Source organism: Bemisia tabaci, chromosome 1 (assembly GCF_918797505.1).
Source record: "Bemisia tabaci chromosome 1, PGI_BMITA_v3".
NCBI classification, from domain to species: domain Eukaryota; kingdom Metazoa; phylum Arthropoda; class Insecta; order Hemiptera; family Aleyrodidae; genus Bemisia; species Bemisia tabaci.
This window is the reverse complement of record NC_092793.1, coordinates 25,942,495-25,955,083: the sequence shown is the minus strand read 5'-3', so window position 1 is coordinate 25,955,083 and position 12,589 is coordinate 25,942,495. Positions and strand designations below refer to the sequence as shown.

Here is a 12,589-nt window from a genome sequence, read left to right as displayed (position 1 = left end):
CTAGTTCCAACATTGATACGTGAACAAAATCAACCCAAGTCGCAATACCTCCATCAATACTTACCTTACTTGTTTTCTTCATGATTTGTACCTAATATTTTCATCAAATTGAGCATGCCGAGTTGCGGACCGTTTTTTTCCCGCCAAAATTTCAAAATTTATTCCGAACTTTCGAAAGCTGTGGAACTTTTGATCACCGGTGTTCACCTTACACCATCCCGTAATACATCATCAACCGGTGTCACATGCGTCTTTTTGGTTATGTTCTACAGTGTTCTAGAATAGTGGACTTAGTGGAGTGGGTTTAAAAATTATTTTCAGTGATAAGCAGTTTACCAAGAAGACATCAGTTCTCCGATTGTATAAACTATTATTTGTTTATAAATCTCGAAGTTAAGTGCAGCGTTTGCTTTCTTAGTTAATTGTGAAAAACAGCGTCAAAGTTGACTCCTTTGCTTAAGTAATCATGACTTTATTGGACTCTGTTTCTCTTGCAACACCACCTATAGATTTTAGGCGGTGTATCAACTCCTAAGTTATTTTCGCTGCCGGTCTATATTTTCTCGTAGTTTAAATGCCCTCCAATCTCTATAGTGGTTTCTGTTCACTTTTGTTCATCAAAGCTGCGACGGACATCCTGACACAATGTTGAGAATTGGTTTGAAAAATCTAGATAAATTCACTAGTGCTCAACATCGTAACTTGGCTTTTGCAAAGTACTTTAAGTATCATTACCGTGTTCTTTCAAAACCAGTGAGATCCACATTGCATGATGGAGATCGCTGGGTTGGTCCAAGCGCGAGCTCAGTGCTGACAAGTAGGGTTGATAGCATAAATTCATTGCATCATCCAGCAGCTTTTAGTTGTCATAGTATTAGAAGCTACAGCACCATCAACGATGATCCAGCCGATGGGGATGATGGAAAGTCTAAACCAGAAGATGACTATCCCCTTCATCACTCACTGCCTGCAACAGTGGTTGTGCCAGAAGTATGGCCCCAGCTACCGTTAATCGGCATTACCAGGAATCCAGTATTCCCCAGGTTCATCAAGTTAATTGAGGTGAGTCTTATCTCATTTTCGGTAGTTTATCATCTTTCAGAGGTACGACAGGTTGGAAAAATCTGAAAATTTTAAGAATTAACAGTAGTGGTTTGATGCACGAGTTGTGTAAACCGAGATGATTTCTTTTTACCATCGGTATTCAAAGAAAATTTTCATTCTAGCCGCCGCTCTCTTGCCATCGTAGACGTTCTTCAGAAAGATAAAGTGAAGACCTTTTTTAGAAATAAGGCTTTGCAACCTCTCTGAGCTTGCAGCTCTGAGTAATGGATTAGGTTTGACCAGTATCAGCCTAATATCATCAGATGTTGTCCAATCTACTCTTTCGTTTTACACACTTGACATGTAACGGAACAATATTCTGACTTGAAATTTTGTAAGTATATTGTTTAGAATTTAAGCACAGTAGATTCCAAGGAAGTTTTAAGGCATCATGTTGCTTAGTTTTCCGTTAATAACTTTGCAAGAGGGGAAATCGAAGAATCTTGAATGCAGTCAGGCTGATTTTTCCAATGTCAGTCTGATTAGTCACTAAAAATTTGCGTGCCTACGTTTTTTGTACGTTTTAATCTTCAGCTGCATGATCTCAAATCTGCCGATCCAGATTATAATCTCTCTCTTTTTTCCCCCTAATTTTTTTTTGCAGATAACGAATCCTCAACTGATTGATCTGATAAGAAGGAAAGTACGTCTGAATCAACCTTATGCTGGCATTTTCTTGAAGAAGAATTCAGAGTAAGTGACATCCAAAAATCTAACATTACCAACACAGTCCACTCAGATTATTGTAAACGCTCAAATGTTGGAAAATCAGTTGCGCCAGTCGCAGAATCATGTTTTAGTGCCATAAGCATTTAGATTAGCAAAAGTGAATAAGATCAGTCCAAACACCAAATTCCAACATGCTATCAAAAACTGCTCCCATTTATGTACCCATCAAAAAACATGGCATATGACATCATCCAATATGGTAAGACTATGTTGTGCACTACTGCGGTAGATGATGTCCTAGGTGTACCATGCTTTATAAGTGATCTATATGTTGATATCGGATGTTAAAACTTGGCAGTTGAACAGCTCTAATTATTTTTGCTAATCTGTAAGCTTAAACTATTAGAACCTGATTCTATAACTGGCGCAACTTACCCATCGTCACATCTTAAAAATTATGAGCATTAAGGTGAAAAGATTGAATGAGCTATCAAAAACTTTTCTAATATATTTCATTCACCTCCTACTTTTCGTCAAATTTATTCCTAAGTACACTGTTTGACTTTAACATAAGTGTGACCTGTTGAGGAGCCGAATGATGTGATGCATGTTATTCTTCATTTTTATCTTGTATTGTTGCACTGGCTTCTTTTTGTCCATAGGGATGATACCGAAGCGATCACTAGCCTTGACGATGTTTATCAGATCGGCACCTTCGCTCAAATTCACGAAATGCAAGATTTGGGGGATAAATTACGAATTGTTGTCATGGCTCATCGCAGGATTAAGATACTCGGTCAAATTTTCGACAGTGAAGAGCCTCCCACAGGTGAGTTGAGGAAATGTAAGCAAGCAGATTGTTGCGGAGTGTACACTTTCTGTCATCGATGAGATTTGCAGTTTTCCTAAAATACTTTCCAATTTCGTAATCCTTGTAATTCATCATGATAGATAGTAGCTCTTGTTTTGACCAAGAGAACTAGGGTTGCAAGTGATATTGATATAATAAGGCAAAACTCTCATTAAAATTTGTTTTTCTCAGATTTGGCAAAGCTTTCTGGCATTTGCCATCATCATGACATAGCAGAAAACACGGTATAATTTGATGACATTAATTTAATAACTTGTGATCTTATTCGTCTGATGATCCTCTATCATACATAATACCAATAAAAATACATAAATCTATAATGAATATCCATAATTAAGATTTACTTATGTATTGTTACCATTTTGATTTGAATTGTCAGTTGTTTAATAATTGATATCATAAGTGTATTCAATTTTCATAGTCGGGAAAAGTTTTAATGAAAAATAAGCATAACTTTCTTTGATGAAACATTTTTTATTAGGGGAAATCTGGCAACATTCAAATACTCTTACTGCGTTTTTCCTTAGTGCGGCAGCATACTTCTTTCAATCACAAATAAATCCAGTTATCTGATGATTTTCCATTTTCCAATATGTTATGATGGTGTCATGAAACATTGCAAGTACTTTTACCATGAAACTAATGTAAGGTTAAATTACTGTGTTGCCACAGTGATGCGGCTGAAATATCCGATGTTAAATGACGGTATTGACGTTGTTGTAGAAAATGGCGAGCGCTTAAGGAGGGGCAAACATCGCAACCGAAAACGTTTGCAACAAATAGTTGTCGAGCCCATCCCACCAGACCCGGTACCTCAACCAGACACAACTGTAGTCTCAGACACCGAACCTTTGAAAGTTGAAGGGGAGGCCAAAGAACCTCAACCAGTTTTAATGGTGGAAGTTGAGAATGTTGTCCATGAAAATTTCAAACAGACAGAAGAGGTCAAGGTGAGTCATTTTTGTGAGACTGCCAATTACTAAACACTTTATTCTGTTTTAATGAACAATGAATCTTAATAGGAACACTAATTATATGGCAACTAGTCACAAACTCAAAATTTAGCCTTTTCCTGGTAAAGAAAGGGTAAAATATCACCTTTTGGTTCAAACGCAGGAAACAACAAGAAAAAGAAACCTTTTTTTGGTCATCATTTGCTGAGACTGTACATCTTTTAACCTTTTAAAGTTGTCTTATAAGTCTGTGTTTAATTGTTGTAGTGCACCATGTGATACATGAGTGCTACAAGAATTCTCAAGAAGAAGTTTAATGGCTTACCCCCAAATGTGCATTTATGTTGTCTAAGAGTTCACGATCTTGCTGATTGTTGAAAGTTTATAGCAGCATGATAAGACATAAATATGCCATAAACTGCGTGGCGAAGGTAAGAATATGGCTTGTCTTGTCACATCAACATGAATTCAACAATCGGGCCACAGGCTAAAAAGTTGAAGAAGTGTACCTACAGTCAGTGGATATTTCAAATGAAGGCCCTAACTGTCTAACCATGTGTTGACAACACTATCAATTGTTCTCTTACCTGAGCTCTATCCTTTTTACTTTTCATTGTGTAATCTATTCAGTTATCCAATACATCTCTTAACGTTCACATCTGGTGAGACTTTGTCTTTGTTTTATGGAACACCATGCAAAAGGCACATCATGATCTTTTTCTTGTAAATAGCAGACATCAATGGTGATATGAAAGAACACTCCAGTGTTGTAGCGAATACCTATCCTTCGCATTGCGCGGGATATCATAGTTCTTCTTTCCAATCAACTGTTTTCTCTTTTTTTAAAGTAGATGTGTATGTGCAACAAAGCCACCTCACATTTTGCTTCGTGTTGTGGATAGCAATTTAAGTCTCATTTTGTTCATTTGTTGCCAGGCTCTAACCCAAGAAGTAGTCAAAACTATCCGAGACATCATTAGCATGAACCCACTGTACAGAGAATCACTACAGCAGATGTTGCATCAAGGGCAAAGGGTAGTTGACAATCCTGTTTATTTGTCCGATTTGGGAGCTGCTCTAACTGGCGCAGAGGCCAATGAACTGCAAAAAGTCCTAGAAGAAATGAATGTAAGTTATCATAGATACTAAGTCCTGCTACTCAGGTAACTCAAAGTGATTTAGGGACAAAATCCACCTCTACATTGCGCTGTTACACAGTCTGTATCTTTGAGAAACATTAGTTATCATAATGTACAAATCAAGGCAAGAAACTGATCCATAACGTTTATCAGCATCAACCTTGAGTACTTAGTGTGACATCAAATTTGTGAAGATTTAATGAAAATTTCTATTAGAAACTACCGTAATTGACATTGCCCAGTCACTCAATGTGTAAGAGAGAGATAGCGTTATAAAATCTCTCTCTCTATGCTGATATTTAAGAGACACAGTCATATGAGCAGCCCTTGTCAGCACGTAATGAAATAAAAATACGGCAAAGAAGGTTAAAAAAGAAAACCAACGAATCCTAATATATTGTAGCGGACCACTCAGTCAGGGAAAAAATACCAATACAATCAATCAGTTGCGCGTGTCGCAAAATTGTGTTTTGATGGCAGAAGCATATAGATTTGCAAAAACTAATAAGATCTGTCCAATACAGAGACATAACCAATTAAAAAAACATGGCACTGCGTTAGAAAAACATGCATCATCCACTGCAGTAGTGCATTTTTTGGTTTCATACATGATTCATGTCCAGCAACCAGTGAAAATGTGTGTATTACTGATCAAGAAAACCAAAGCGAAAGAAACTATGATATGCAATATTACGGTGGATGATGTATTGTGGTGATGCTGTGTTTTTTGATGAGCAATATTTCTGTTAATATTTTGGACATAAACTTGGCATTAGGACAGATCTTATTTTTGTTGCTTATTTTTTGGTTTTGTTATCTGTAATTTTGAACCACCAGAACATGATACTGTGACAAGCACAACTTACCCATTACAAACCTGCGTGTAAAACAAATGTAAATTGATCTGATTGTAATGACCTTGATGCGATATTTTTACATATTCATCCTCAACTTGTTTAATCGTACTTCCATAAAACCTCTGGAGTATTGTATATTTATTTTTGTCATTCAATCATACCATGCAAATATTTCTTAACTAATGTAAATTTCTTTTTCTGTAGATTCCCAAAAGGCTTATGCTGTCTCTTTCTCTGCTGAAAAAAGAATACGAGCTTAGCAAATTGCAACAAAAAATTGGGCGTGAGGTTGAGGAAAAAGTCAAACAGCAGCATCGCAAGTATATACTGCAGGAACAACTGAAAGTCATAAAGAAAGAATTGGGACTGGAGAAAGACGACAAAGATGCAATTGATGAAAAGTTCCGTGAGAGGATCAAGGTAACTCAAGTGTTTTTCACTCCTATAAAAATATAAGCTCAGTTTGGGAGTCACTTTTTAACCAAATCTATTTAACTGAAAATAGAATTTACTTCTGTGGTAAATTCTGTATAAGAGTGGCGTAAATTTACTTTTCCCATCCATAGATAACAGATACTGATATGAAGCAATTAGTGGGTCATAATGGGTCATTCGCTTAAAATTTGTTTAATCCATTTTCATAAGCTATGAGGTGAAAGATTCATTAGAGAATTTGTTGGAACTTTTAGACACTGACAAAATGCAAACAAAAGATCTTCACAAACGGCTGTTACTAATAAGAATTCAAACATACGTGTTTAGCAGGAAATCGACCTTTCACATTGTGCATGCGGCAGGGTTACTGTAGTGTGTAGAGAACTCAATAATTTTACATAGGTTTAGCGTGGGAAATTGCAAATACCTTGCACGGAACATCAGCCGTGTCAGACAGCAATGTTGTTCTCTTTTACTGTAGCAATTGAATTGAGTGGTGCAGGTTTCCTCTGAGTTTTAATTATGCTGGCTCGTAAGTTTTACGACTCAATTTTGAACTTTTTAAAGATGAAAATCTTTAAGTTTGCAAAAAATACATTAGGGATCAATTACCCTTTCACTTATACTAGGATCATGAAGGCTACCCATCAATAGTATAAATTAAAAGGTAATTTTAAAGGTAATTAAAAGGTTTTTAAATTTTCAAGGTTCAGGTTTCATCGCAGTAAATAATCTCTAAATTTTGTGTGGAAGTAAGTTGTACATTCCATCTGTTCCTAAAAAATAGTTGTGAAGACCAGAAAATAATCACTCATTTTGAAATTATTATGATTGAAGTCCGTTTATAATTACCAAATTGTTATTTCAACTATGTACTTAATTTAAATTCTCTCCTTGTTGTTACAGGACAAAAATGTTCCGAAACCTGTAATGGACGTCATCAATGAAGAACTTAGTAAATTAGGATTTCTGGAAAGCCACTCCTCTGAATTCAAGTAAATAGTTTTGCGTTTGAGTTTAATTTTGAACACAGATAAGACTAAAGAAAGCTCTTTAAAAATTTCCTCCTAATATAGGGTCATATTTTGGTTTTGGCCTGGATGAGCATCTATCCGCAGCAGCTAATTGTTGGGATAGAAACATTTTGGGAAAACAATGGGATGGTGGCACCCAATTTTTAAGTGTATTTTTCGAAAAAATACACTATTTGATATTCATCCTCTGAAAGTACGAAATGAACCAAGCCTCCAGGAATTTTTGTAATGATAAATGGTGAAAAAAACCTGCTTTGAAAATGCCAGTATTGGGGTCCGTTTGGAATGATATTTTTGGCGGGCTCTGATGACATAGCCAGGTGAAGGAAATAGCCTGTAGCTGAACTCAGTTTTAGATATCGCTGTGTAACATCAACTTGACTATGAGCTTTTGATTGGGCGGATTTTGATAAGTCTTTTCTCCCTTTCAAAATTCTTTTTTGAACCTTTTAAAAATCTGTCTGGTTTTTTTACGAAGTCTCCTAAAAGGGAACCATGCCACGATCCTTCCAAAACTCCTCCCCACTGCCCCATTCAAGACAGATGATGATAAATTAATAAAAAATGAAAAACCAAAATGGACAAATTTTGATATACCTGGTTTCCATTTCACTTTTCTAACACTGTTGGCACTTTATCTGGCAAATTTTCAAATTTTGCCAAAAATTCACTCATTTTAATCTGTTTTTTCAGTGTAACGCGGAATTATTTAGACTGGTTAACCTCACTGCCTTGGGGTGTGATGAGTGAAGACAATCTTGATCTGACGCAGGCGGCTAAAATTTTAGAAGAACATCATTATGGAATGGAGGATGTCAAAAAAAGAATACTAGGTACAATGCTTATTTTTCTTCTACTCCCATTCAACTGTTTACGTTTTATCCTTATCACTTGTTCTCATAAAGAGAAAACTTGACTTGTTCTCATAGAGTTTTAGAGTAAATAAATAGGGACATTTACTTTTGGAACGACTCTCGTATGCAGGCCCGCCACAAGGGGGGATACTAGATCCCTGGTACCGGGGCCTGGGCCCCGGAGGGGGCCCGTGTTACCCATGAAAAACCACTACGAATTCACATGCAACCTTTGTTTCGTGAGAAAAAGTGAAAAATTTACACTAAAAATTTTGCTAAAGGTGAATAGGTTTTCAGACACACGCTGGGGCACTGTAGAATTCTTCTTAAATTTTCAAAGAAGTATACATCTTGGAAAATTTCTATCTATTTTCAAGATTTTCAGTACAGAGGGATATTTTTATTAACTGCGTTTCATTTTCTTCCGTTGTCAGATGCTAAGAGTCTCCAGTCTGGGCATCCTCGACTTCAATGGCTCATGGCTCAACTCCCTTGCCATAGACAAACGAAGGGGGAGTCCAGGGGGCCTGGCCCTCATAGAACTGAAAATAGTATCATATGCTCCCCCCCCCCAAAAAAAAAAATTTCCAGATGTTTTGAATGCAGCAATTCGCAAGTGTTTTGTGCTGGAAGTATAAAAAAAAAAAAAACATAATTATTCCGCAGAAATTGATGGAAAAATTCTTTATGGAAGCTTCAAAATGCGTCCGATTAAATGTATAAATTCTAAAATTTCTCGGGGTATGCCCCTCGGACCCCCCCCCCCTCCGTGCTTGGGGCCCGAACCTTAAAATTGGTACCAGGGCCCGAGATGGGATGTGGCGAGCCTGCTCGCATGTGAAGCAAATCTCTGCAACCTCGAGTAGAAACATTTTCAAGCAGAAGAATAGTGCTTTGTGTTTTTTTTCCTCTCTCACTCAGAAGTGAGTCTCTGAGCCTTCCGTATTGGCACAGAATCAATTTTGCTTATTTGAATTTACTTACCTTTTTCTTACCTCTCATTTTTCAGAGTTTATTGCTGTCAGTCAGCTGAAAGGGACAACTCAGGGTAAAATATTGTGTTTTTATGGTCCACCTGGTGTTGGTAAAACAAGTATTGCCAAATCCATCGCCAAAGCTCTCAATCGAGAGGTAAGTCATATTGAATTTAAAATGGGTCTTGAAGAGTTTATGAAGTTATGAGTTTATTGAAAAGTCCTTGAATGATTTAATTTTTTATTCTAAGTTCTCAAATCCTTGAATGTACATAAAGGACTCAGCATGGAATGTAACAGTATTTGGCACTGGCTGAATTTCATCATTATTTATTTATTTATTCACACTCTTCTAAGTTACAAAATCTATTTCATAGAGGGGAAACAAGGAAGAATAACAAGATGAGCATTCCAAGCTAAAAATAAAGAGATTTACCAAATGTTATAAAAAATGTCAGATAACCATATCAAATACTCGTAGTAATGAAATTAGCCAGGGCCAAATTTCTTAGTTTTCTGTGCAGGATCCAGTTGGATCCTGGCAACTTTTACCGGTGGCTACTACTTAGGTGCTTTTCCCTTAAGCCACTGAAGAGCTACAAACTGCTACAAACTGGGGGGATCAGAAAGACAACCCTCATCATAGTACCTTTTCAATTCTGCCTCTTCATCGTCGATTAATGCACTAAAGCCCAAATAGGATATTGAAAAATCCTTTCTTTTTAAAATTTGCCCTTTAATTTTTAAAACAATTTTTCTAGAACATCACACAGGGAGCTAATATATTTGCTATGCAAGTAATTTCACTCTTTTGTCTTTTTCTATTCTTTTCTTTCAGTACTTCCGATTCAGTGTGGGTGGCATGACAGATGTTGCGGAGATCAAAGGCCATCGGCGTACTTATGTCGGTGCAATGCCAGGAAAACTGATCCAGTGCTTGAAGAAAACCAAAACAGAAAATCCACTTGTTTTGATCGATGAAGTTGACAAAATGGGAAGAGGTTTCCAGGGCGATCCTGCGTCCGCTCTGTTAGAAATGCTCGACCCAGAACAAAATGCCAATTTCTTAGATCACTATATTGACGTTCCTGTTGATCTGTCAAAAGTTCTTTTTATCTGCACTGCCAATGTAATCGACACCATTCCGGAACCTTTGCGGGATCGTATGGAAATGATTGATGTCTCTGGGTACGTGGCAGAAGAAAAAGTTGCCATAGCTAAACAGTACTTAATCCCACAGGCTAGGTCTGATTCTGGCTTGAAAGAAACCCAGCTGAAGCTAGAAGATGATTCCTTAAAGGTTCTGATCAAATCTTATTGCCGTGAAAGTGGCGTGCGGAATCTGCAGAAGCAGATTGAGAAAATAATGCGAAAGATTGCATTTAAAGTAGCAAAGAAGGAGTTAGACTATGTTGAATTGACCCCTGCGCTTCTGCCAGATTACGTTGGTAAACCTATCTTCACACAGGATCGGCTTTACACTTTAACGCCTCCAGGTGTTGTGATGGGACTAGCATGGACAGCAATGGGTGGCTCCACTCTGTTTATCGAAACAGCAACTCGTAAAGCCAACCAAGAGACTGAGAAAAGTAGTGGTGAAGGTAGTTTGGAGTTAACTGGACACTTGGGAGACGTTATGAAAGAGTCAGCTAAAATTGCATTGACAGTGGCACGGAATTTTATGAGTCAACATGACCCATCAAACCAGTTCTTAACAACGAGCCATCTACATCTGCATGTCCCTGAAGGAGCAACACCGAAAGACGGACCTAGTGCTGGCTGCACAATTGTTACTGCACTTCTTTCATTGGCTAAGAAAGTGCCAATTAAACAAGATCTCGCTATGACAGGTGAAGTATCACTAATGGGTAAAGTTTTAGCTGTAGGAGGTATCAAGGAGAAAACAATTGCCGCCAAAAGAGTTGGCGTTAAAACCATTATTTTACCCGAAGAAAATAGGAAAGATTTTGATGATCTGCCAAAATTCATCACAGAAGGTCTAGAAGTTCATTTTGTGAATCAATACAGTCAAGTTTACGATATTGTTTTCTCTTCTAGTTAACCTCGTCTGTTTTAAATAGATGTAAAACTTTGTGAAACAAGACTTTGTACAGAATAAAATTTTGTATCTTTTTATGTATGAAATCTCCAGTCTCTTGGAGTCGGTATTCTTTTGCGCTAGTACAACGTTAGATTTGTGGAACTGCCTCTCATAAAATTTTAGAATTGAGTGCAATTTCAGTTCTGCTCTTGCTTAAGCCAGACGCACTGGTTTGCAAAATTGGCACTGTTGTTTTACCGCAAGGTCATCTGCATGATTGTAGTTCCTGCATAGTTTTGTCAGGATCAAATCGAGCCATCAAATGGTCAAGGTGAAGCAAAAAAGCACTGATTGGTGGGCAAACTGAATTCATCGCATGACTTTTTAAATTCGATGCCCTGATAAATTTTTGTGATGAGAGCCCTTTTCTTTTTTGACAGTTCTTGTTCTCATCCTTGGTAGTCTTCAAACTTAGATCTTAAGACGTGAGTCCACTCCGGTTGAAGTAGATTGAGTTTGTTATGTTCAACTTTCCTATTTTGTTACCTTTCTGATGAATGTGACTCAAATTATGTTAAGAGTTAATATATAGACATACAAGGGAACCTCAAAATCCAGATAGTTGCGATTCCCACTCTGTAGAGTTCCCAATCAAACTCAAGTTGCCTGCTTCACCAAATTTTTTTAGAATGGAGCTTAGTCTGTTGAGAAGCCTTCTGGCCTGACTCCCACTTTTAAATAAGAGTAGATACTTTCCTTCATCGCAGCCCTCCTGCTTATTGCATCTTCATTTTTTTAATTTATGCAAAGAACCTCAGGAAAATTGAGCCGGGTAATGTACGGTACAAATGACAGAGGTCATCTGTATTATTGTGAGAACGCAAGCTACAGTTAAAGCCTTGTCTAGTGGTTGCTTGTACCTATAATTCACAGTCTCTTCAGATAAATTACTAAACAATTCGAGCTATCTAAAGACTGTGGCTTAGTTTCATTTTTCAAAGTTTCAAAGCCTTTCACCCCTGTCGTAGCTTACATGTCAAGTCTCGGTGTATTGGCACCAACTCATGTATCAGTTTAATTGTTTGACACCATGTTTTGTCAAAGCATTACGTAAATGTAGAATAGTTTTATGTTCTTTGTATCATCAGCCATACAGATTTGTATGTGTTCACATAATTTTTTAAGGCTGAAATCCTTTTCCTCCAAGCTGTGATGTAAATTAATGGAAATGGCTTTACAAGCCATTAGTTTCTTTTATTAAACAGGTGAAATGATGAACTAACTGTAAGTAAGGCACTGAGCAAAATTCCAAAATCTATGAATCTAAGCTGGTAGAGATGTAGAAAGAAATATTAAAATTCTGATCAGTACAGAGGTTAGTCGTCAGCTTATTCAAGCATTTAACTGTTTTTGGTCTTTGTTATTGAATGTTTAAGATTAATTACACCGTGTTTCTTTATTTTTTCATTAAAAAAGTTAGTTTTTATATCATTTACTTACCGCTTTGTTTCTTTAAAGTATGTTTTGAGACAGAACTCTTGTCAAGCCATAGATTTTTGAGGAAAATTAGATGCAGCAGTATTAATCAACGGCAAAGATGAAGAGCTTTAGTGGTCAGTTTATTTGATAAGCCTAACAATTAAAATGAAGCATTTTCG

At 37.0% G+C, this 12,589-nt stretch overlaps 1 protein-coding gene across 2 annotated transcripts; it reads left to right on the top strand.

Annotated features, from left to right (window-relative positions):
• Positions 1 to 251: 251 nt before the first annotated feature.
• LOC109041197 (lon protease homolog, mitochondrial) lies at positions 252 to 12,426 on the top strand. 2 transcript variants are annotated; one of them, XM_019057448.2, is made up of 10 exons: positions 252 to 1,062; positions 1,709 to 1,797; positions 2,436 to 2,602; positions 3,317 to 3,594; positions 4,534 to 4,725; positions 5,798 to 6,013; positions 6,935 to 7,023; positions 7,756 to 7,895; positions 8,926 to 9,047; positions 9,729 to 12,426. In XM_019057448.2, exons 1-10 carry the CDS (start codon positions 646 to 648, stop codon positions 10,950 to 10,952), a joined length of 2,934 nt encoding a protein of 977 aa, XP_018912993.2. In that variant the 5' UTR covers positions 252 to 645; the 3' UTR covers positions 10,953 to 12,426. The 2 variants fall into 2 exon arrangements, with proteins under 2 accessions (XP_018912993.2, XP_018912994.2); XM_019057449.2 differs by having other exon boundaries at positions 253 to 1,062; positions 3,368 to 3,594.
• The last annotated feature ends 163 nt before the right edge of the window (positions 12,427 to 12,589 follow it).